This window comes from Nicotiana tabacum, chromosome 12 (genome assembly GCF_000715075.1).
Source record: "Nicotiana tabacum cultivar K326 chromosome 12, ASM71507v2, whole genome shotgun sequence".
Lineage (NCBI taxonomy): Eukaryota > Viridiplantae > Streptophyta > Magnoliopsida > Solanales > Solanaceae > Nicotiana > Nicotiana tabacum.
The window spans coordinates 56,119,896-56,128,647 of record NC_134091.1 but is presented as its reverse complement, the minus strand read 5'-3'; the positions used below and the strand labels follow the sequence as shown (position 1 = coordinate 56,128,647).

The following is an 8,752-nucleotide window of genomic DNA, read 5'->3' as shown; positions in this document are numbered from 1 at the left end:
TCCACTCATCAAACTAAACAAAATACAAGTAGGGCAGAAAAGCGATACTATTCCCCCACTCCACAAAATTAGTGAGTTAAATTAAAGGTGAAAAATATTTCTCTTACAACCTGTCTTTCCTATGGCTTCGGGGAGCCTTATGTTTAGAATTGGATACTGTGTCCATCCATTAATGGTAATTAAGTCTTGTATATATGATTAAGAAAGGGAAAGAGGTAGCACTGTTTTTAAAAAAAAATTATTCCAAAGACCATTATAAAGAGACGTTTGACTAACTAATAAAAATCGACTGGCTCTCAATTGCGACACAAAAGACATACTCCATTATTTTTTGGGAATGATTAATATCAAAAGAACCTAATTCTCTGACAGCAACAGTGGATGAAATTGAAGCAATAAATGAAGAATTTTTTTTTCTTCCAACTTTTTGATTCAAAGGTTCTCTTTTAAAGAGACAAACTTAGAGTATTAATTTAATACATTGTTTCAACTAGTATAAATATGTTAGGACATTGCTCAAATTAAGTGAGCAACACAACTCTAACACTCCTTTCCTTCCCTTGTGATTGTGTAATATTTGCATTTGTTTCATCAATTTGGGAAGACATTCTAAAGAAGGAAAGATATAATGAAGGTTAGATACCACATCCTCAACTTATTTTTTTTTCTTCATCTCTAATTAGTCGTTGCGTACTTGTAGTTCTACATTCTGAACTTCATATATCTATGAGTTTATAATATAGTCACGAATACATAGTTTTGACTTTATGTTTTGATTAAAACAATTTCATTCGTCTTCGGTTGAATTACTAATAGACAGAATAAGGTTGAAGTTTAGATAAAAATGTGAAAAACTCCGACCTTAGCTTGCCAACCAAGCCACTTAAGATAGATAGACTATAAGCATAAGATGGATCCAGGATTTGATGGTTGTGAGTGTCACTATATTTAATGTAAATTTACCAGTAGTCAAAAAGGTTAAATTTATTAGACACATGCATTTGGCCAGTTCACTATATTTTAAATTAATTCGATTCGGTTCGGTTCGATTCGATACATTTTTAATTAATTTAGTTTGCTTTACAAGATCTTTTGGTGCATAAATAATCACATGTTAAATAAACTGAATATATTTGGTCTTTTCAAGAAAAAAATAACATACTACATAAAAAAGAAAAATGATTAAAAACATATTCAAATTTAAAAAATTGAGAGCTAGAACGAGAAAAAATAGGCAAATATACTTTTATAATCTAAAGAACTACTAATAAAAATGAGATTGTATATAGGTAAAATATCAACATAAAGTAAAAGAAATTAAGAAAAAGAGGAGAAAAGAAAACAATCTGGAATTTTAACACTTGGGGTGCCACAAATTTTTTCTATACTTTTTCTACATGAAATACTAGTGAAACACCACTGAGTACATGAAATTCTATCCGAGCGACCGGGTGACGTACCACGCCGTCACCTTTACATAGATCCGCCCCTAATTATAAGTAGACAAAAAAAATGCAAAACAAATAATAAAAACTTATAGAGCCATTTGATCTGAATGTTATATGAAGAACATATGCTAGATGGCGGAACAAGAAGATCCACTTAAAAAAAACATACAATACCGTGTTTTGCATGCATGATTCGAAGTGTAGAAGTACTCTAAATTTTTTAGCATTATATATTTGATTCTTGAAAAATAAAATGTCCAGGTAGAAAACATTGCTTAAAAAGAAAGCAATGAAGAAGAAAATGTTCTCACAAAAGTCGGAAGTTGCAATAACTCAAACAGTTAGCCAGTCTGGCTCCCATATACTAGCTTACAAAATTAACCATATCCACAATAAATACAGAACAAGTTCAACACTCAACTGCTCTTCCTCTGGACCTTCCCCCGAGCACCAAAAAGAAATAAGTGAAATGCAAGAAAAAGTTAATTGGAATAAGAAAAAAATCAGAAAAGAATATTTGCCTTTTTTCCTTGCCTTCTTTGATTTTTCATCTTAAATGTCTACGCTATTTTACTTTTTCATCGGGTTTTTATCTGTCAATTTAACGAAAAAGATGTGTCCGAAAATATTTACTTATCATTTTAAAAAACTAAGACAACATTATTGTTTTTAAAATTTTCATCCTTACTATTCTGCGAAGACATGTATTTATTAATTATTGTTTTAAAGAATAGATAAAAATAACAGCTCAATCAAACGTATTAACATAAACCGGAAGGGGGAGCATTAGACAAAATAGACTAGAAGTTGGGCACAATATACAAAAGAGCCATCACTCTCATGTCAAAGTCAAACTACTTGGAGTGAGTCCAATTGCTCTTTGGTGGTCGTCAACCGCGTATTTCTTTCGTTCTTCTGTTTTCTTTCTTATTTTATCACGTGCCTTTTATAATATTTTCTTTCTCTTTTCCCCTTACAATGAGGGAAACAATAAAAGTGCATATACAATTTCCACTTCAATTTTCATTTAGAATTATTCCCATTACAGTAATAAATAAGCAAACAAATATGGAGTAAATATAATAAGAATTACCGAAATAAAAGGGACGACAGATGGCTTTCCCCGTTACTCCATCCATTTTGAATTTATGCGAACATATTTCATTTTTACTCCGTGCCAAAAAGAATGACTTCTTTTCTTATTTGGAAACATATTACCTTTATGCAATGATTTATAACCACACAAAATATATGTGCCTCATTTTACACCACAAATTTAAAAGTTTTCTTTCTTTTCTTAAATTTCGTGCTCAGTCAAATGGAATTGGAACGGGGAGTATTATTTATATACTCTCTCTACGCCATCTTTCAAGCACCTGTACTTATTTCAGCTCAAACTGAGTTAAAGAGTTATAAGTAGTGAATAGTGTGGTCCATTGAACTCAGAAACTACGTTAGATTAATAGTCTTACTGCTGCTTCTCTGCCTCTACTTTAGCTACCTAGTCATTGAATCTTTTTTCTTCATAGAACTGTAGTAGAAAGAAAAACTCATCATTTTCTTTGATTTCTGTTAAAACCACAAAGATGGGAGAAAACAACAACGTTGCTTCAAAACATCAAGTGTTCGATGTTTCCATCAATGTCACTGAATCCAAGTGCTTTGACGATGATGGCCGTCTCAAAAGAACTGGTAATCCTCATATTTTGTGGTTTTTAGCTCAACCCCATTTCAATTCTTGATTTTTGGAGAGTAAACTTTCTGATAAATCTTGGGACGTTTTTTCCCCATTTTTACAGGGAGCGTTTGGACGGCAAGTGCTCATATCATAACAGCTGTAATTGGTTCGGGAGTTTTGTCTTTAGCATGGGCAGTAGCTCAACTTGGTTGGATTGCTGGTCCTATTGTTATGATTTTGTTCTCTTTTGTTACTTATTACACCTCCGCTCTTCTTGCCGATTGTTACCGCTCCGGCGACTCTGTTTCCGGCAAGAGAAACTACACTTACATGGATGCTGTCCAAGCCAATCTTGGTATGCATATATTTCTTTTGTTTCTTTCCTTGTTAGAAGAAGTTCAATTTTACGCCAAAATAACTTAATTTATCCTCTAATATTCTGGGGTCACACATACTCTTATCCTTAGCAAGTTTTGTATTTGTCCTAACTTTTAACGAAACTCCATATCTATTGTGCGAATATTTTTAAAAAATTGAGTGGATTCCACATGACGAAACACTCTTAAAAAAAGGTGCAAAATTTATATATCTATTTTGACTACAACAACAACAACATCCAGGTCTTGGAAGGGCATGATGTACGCAGTCTTACTTCTATCCTGAAGACCCTCAACAATACATCTATTTTGACTATGATTTAAAATTACTCTTGATTATACTTCTAAGTTAGAGCGACATTAAGGACAATCTAAAATACGGGACAATTTACTAGCGATAGTGATAAAATTAAGATATTTTGTATGGTAGAGAGGTCTGTTTCTTTTTCTTTCTTTTTTACTAATTTACTCAAATTTGGGTATTTGTTAAAAATGATTTCAGGTGGGCTCCAAGTCAAGATTTGTGGATGGATTCAGTATGCGAATCTTTTTGGAGTTGCTATCGGATACACCATTGCATCTTCAATTAGCATGATGTAAGTATAGTTGTTAAATTTGTGATTTGATCATTTTTCTCTTAATTGTTTTAGGGGATGTTCAAATACTGAGCTCATTTTTGTTTGTTTATATTATTTTCGGTGTAAAAATGAACAGAGCTATTAAAAGGTCTAATTGTTTCCACAAACATGGTGATCAAGCTCCTTGTCAAGTATCCAGCACTCCATACATGATCATGTTCGGAATAGTAGAAATCATCTTCTCTCAGATCCCAGATTTTGATCAGATTTGGTGGCTTTCAATTGTAGCTGCCGTTATGTCCTTCACTTACTCTACTATTGGACTAGGCTTAGGAGTTGCTAAAGTGGCAGGTTTGTTAAAAAAAAAAGTTCCATATTTTCCTTCAAAAAATTTCAGTTTTAGTTAATATTCTGCCTCACTTTTTTCTCCGATACCCTTTTGATTACAGAAACTGGAAAAATCGGAGGAAGTCTCACTGGAATTAGCATCGGAACCGTGACTGAAATGCAAAAAATTTGGAAAAGCTTTCAAGCCCTTGGAGCTATTGCTTTTGCCTATTCTTACTCCCTCATCCTTATTGAGATTCAGGTAATACTGTAGAGCCTTTAATTTATCACTTTTCTGTTTTCTGGAGGAGCATTTTATTAATTTATCTGTTTCAATTAATTTCTAAATATTATAGGATACACTCAAGTCTCCACCATCAGAATCCAAGACAATGAAAAATGCAACTCTAATTAGTGTAGCAGTAACAACAGTTTTCTACATGCTTTGTGGCTGCTTTGGCTATGCAGCATTTGGAGATCTGGCTCCTGGAAACTTACTAACTGGTTTTGGATTCTACAATCCTTATTGGCTACTTGATATAGCGAATATAGCCATCGTCGTCCATCTTGTAGGTGCATACCAAGTTTACTGCCAGCCCCTTTTCGCCTTCATTGAAAAAACAGCAGCAGAATGGTACCCCGAGAGTAAATTTATTACCAAAGAGATTAGTGTCCCGATTATGGGCTATAAATCCTTTAAACTCAACCTCTTCCGGATAATTTGGAGGACGATTTTCGTCATCATCACCACGGTCATATCTATGCTATTGCCATTCTTCAATGACATAGTTGGAATTCTTGGAGCGTTTGGATTTTGGCCGCTAACTGTCTATTTCCCTGTGGAAATGTACATTGTGCAAAAGAAGATAACAAAATGGAGCACAAAATGGATTTGCCTTCAAATGCTTAGTGTTGCTTGCCTTATTATCTCAATTGCTGCAGCAGCTGGTTCTTTTGCTGGTGTTGTATCTGATCTACAAGTTTACAAGCCTTTTAAGACAACTTACTGATGATACTGAATTGGATTGTCAACATTTAGGAGAAGCTTCAATTGCTGTTGATGTTCATAACCAAATTAAGGCCAAAGAAGGCCTTCACTAGCAAGTTGTTGTTTTTCAGATTGTAGTTCTTTTTAGTACCATAACAAAAAGGCAGCCCTTCTATGTATTTATGTTGGGAAGTTTGAAAGGGCAAAGAAAGTCGTAATATATCAACTGTGAATTGTAATCATGTTGCACTAAAAGTTTGCAATCGGAAATGAAGCCAATGTCTCAATATATTCAACTCTTCCTTCAAATTTACTTATGTCTCTCATCCCTTGTGGTTTTCGCAATAATAAAATGTCCTCCTAGATTTAGCAAATTATACATACTCTAACTTCCTTCTAATAAGGATCAAGTCCAATCAAGGTGTCATGACCCGAAATCCCAACTAGGGGTCGTGATGGCACCTAACATCCACTTGTTAGGCAAGCCAACATTAGCTAAAGAATTAATCGATTTTAACAATTTAAAAGCAGAATAATAATAATTAATGATTGACAAACTCTGAAATACATGAAATGAATACACAAGTAACGTAGTTTATGCTACTTCCAGAAATCCGGAGTCACAAGTACATGAGCGACTAGAATATTACAAATATGGTCAGAAAGGAAGTACAACTGTCTGAAACTAGATAAACAGTAAAAACAGGATAGAAGGGGACTTCAAGGATTGCGAACGTCATGCAGCTCTACCTCGAGTCTCTTGTATGAGTCGGATCTGAGCAATTTCCTCTAGGCACCTTAGGATCAACACAGGGATCTGCACAAGAAGTACAGAAGTGTAGTATGAGTACAACCGACCGCATGTGCTTTGTGAGTGTCGAGCCTAACCTCGGTGAAGTAGTGACGAGGCTATGACAAGACACTCACTATAAACATGTACGAATAATAATAAAAGACAACAAAAATATAGAGAAGGCAAGTAACTCATAAGAAGGGGACCCAAAAGTCAACTAACAGAGGGCCCCAGAATAACATCACCTCATAACCTTATATCACAATACTGAAATAGAGCATTATAGCTATAAACAGTTATAATACATCATACTCCATTGCGGTGCAACCCTATCCTAACATTTATCACAATATCTGTTGTGACATATAACCCAATCCCAATATCATTTCAATATTTGTTGCAGTATGCAACCCGTTCCCATTATCAATTTATTTGTATATTGTTGCGGCGCGCAACCAGTTCCCAATATCAACTCATTAATATGAGCAACTCAACACAGCCAAATTCTGTAATCTCAATACAAAAGGAAATAAAACGTATAGAACATCAAGGAATTACCAATACAAACAAAAAATAACCAACATCTCGTATTCACAAACCTCGACAAATCATCAATACAAGAATAGCTAAAAGACTCCCACAATCAGACACAACATCATAAAGTGTACAAGTAAGGTAAAGACAATAAAGGCAAGTAAAGACATGAATCAATGAAGATATACAATTAATACAGATAGGAACATATAACATGTAAGTAGGTATTGATTAAGAAAATGAATAAATCTAAATATGTAGCAACTAGTTGACAAAAAACAAATAACGTACGAGTGACAAGTAAGGATATGTAGCAAATCAAAGCATTTAACGAAATATAACATTGTCACGACCCGAAATTCTCATCTTCGGGACCGTGATGACGCCTGACATTTCACTTGCTAGGCAAGCCAACGTTAGAATAATATTAGCCATTTTTAAATAATTTTTAAATTAATTAATAACAAAAAAATAAATGCAGAAGTAAAGTCTGAAATGTAGTGAATAATCCATAATAATAGCGATGTCTAAATACCATCCCAGAATTGGTGTCACAAGTGCACGAGCTTCTAGAATAATATAAACAATGGTCTGAACGAAATAAAGTTGTCTGAAAGAAAGCACACAACTAAAATAAAGTAGAAGGGGACTTCAGAGTTGCGAACATCGTGCAGCTATACCTCAAGTCTCCACTGGTAGCTGAATCCGAGCAAGTCTATGGTACGCCGCTGGGACCAACTCCGAAATCTGCACAAGAAGTGCAGAGTGTAGTATCAGTACACCCGACCCCATGTACTGGTAAGTGCCGAGCCTAACCTCGACGAAGTAGTGACGAGGCTAAGGCAGGTCACTTACATTAACATGTACGCAATAATAGTAATAACCACAATAATAGAAATAAATCAGGTAACTCATTTTAATAGTTGAAACCAACTCAACAGTCATAACCAATTATTATTTCAATCAATTTCCGTTGCAGCGTGCAACCCGCTCCCACAATATATTCATATTTACTTCTGTTGCGACGTGCAACCCAATCCCCCAATATAGACTTTTAAATAAGTTTGTTGTGGTATGCAATCCGATCCCCCAATATAGACTTTTAAATAAGTCTGTTGCGGCGTATAATCCGATCCCCCAATATAGACTTTTAAATAAGTCTGTTGCGGCGTGCAACCCGATCCCCCAATATATATTTACTTCCATTTTCGTTGCGGCGTGCAACCCGCTCCTTCAATATATTCACTTTCATTTACCAATTCTTATAAAAGAAATTACTCCAATAAATGCAACAATTAATATGAAATTATAAGACAACAAGCATACACTAATTATAATTTATTAGAAATAAATGATGACAAGTAGCAATTAATTATGGAAATTAAGGATGTAATAGGCATTTTAATAATTAGTATGTTAAACATCAAGTAGCAATTAAGACACATTAATCAAATAAGCATGTGACAATTATTACAGTAATTCAAGAATTAATATTTGACAAGGAATAGGAGAGAAACAATTACTATAACAATTATTCGTGTCTTAAAATAATTTAAGATGTTTAAATAATTAAGCAACAATTAAATTGATAAAGTATAGGCACCCGTCACCTTGCCTATGCAGCGTTGCACATGAAATTCACATAGCAAATAATCCAGGGGTTCTATTCCCTCAAGTCAAGGTTAACTACGACACTTACCTCGCTTCGCAACCAAATTCAAGTTTCCAATAAACCCTTGCCTCGCGAATTAGTATTCGAAATCCTCAAATCTAATCACAAAAAATTCAATATACTCATTACAAATCGTAGGAATTAATTCCATATGAATTTATAAATTTTCCGGATAAAAATCCGAAATTCATTTTAAAAATAACAGTGGGACCCACGTCTCGAATTCCGGAAAAACTTACAAAATCCGAACACCCGTTCCGATACGAGTTCAACCATACAAAAATTATTTAATTCCGACATCGGATTGGCTTTCAAATCTTCATTTTACATTTTTGAAAGATTTTATAAAAATCTGAT

The 8,752-nt window shown here is 34.1% G+C and overlaps 1 protein-coding gene across 1 annotated transcript; it reads left to right on the top strand.

Annotated features, from left to right (window-relative positions):
• The first annotated feature begins 480 nt into the window (after nucleotides 1–480).
• Nucleotides 481–5,683, top strand: LOC107804344 (amino acid permease 3). The gene is made up of 7 exons (XM_016628229.2): nucleotides 481–634; nucleotides 3,035–3,140; nucleotides 3,248–3,481; nucleotides 4,006–4,099; nucleotides 4,218–4,432; nucleotides 4,531–4,670; nucleotides 4,765–5,683. Exons 1-7 carry the CDS (start codon nucleotides 629–631, stop codon nucleotides 5,416–5,418), a joined length of 1,449 nt encoding a protein of 482 aa, XP_016483715.1. The 5' UTR covers nucleotides 481–628; the 3' UTR covers nucleotides 5,419–5,683.
• The last annotated feature ends 3,069 nt before the right edge of the window (nucleotides 5,684–8,752 follow it).

What these genes read in the sequence shown, in the direction of transcription:
- LOC107804344 (XM_016628229.2), top strand. An exon ending in TGCTGTCCAAGCCAATCTTG is followed by an intron (nt 3,482 to 4,005) that starts GTATGCATATAT and finishes AAATGATTTCAG; the next exon opens with GTGGGCTCCAAGTCAAGATT. An exon ending in AGGAGTTGCTAAAGTGGCAG is followed by an intron (nt 4,433 to 4,530) that starts GTTTGTTAAAAA and finishes TTTTGATTACAG; the next exon opens with AAACTGGAAAAATCGGAGGA.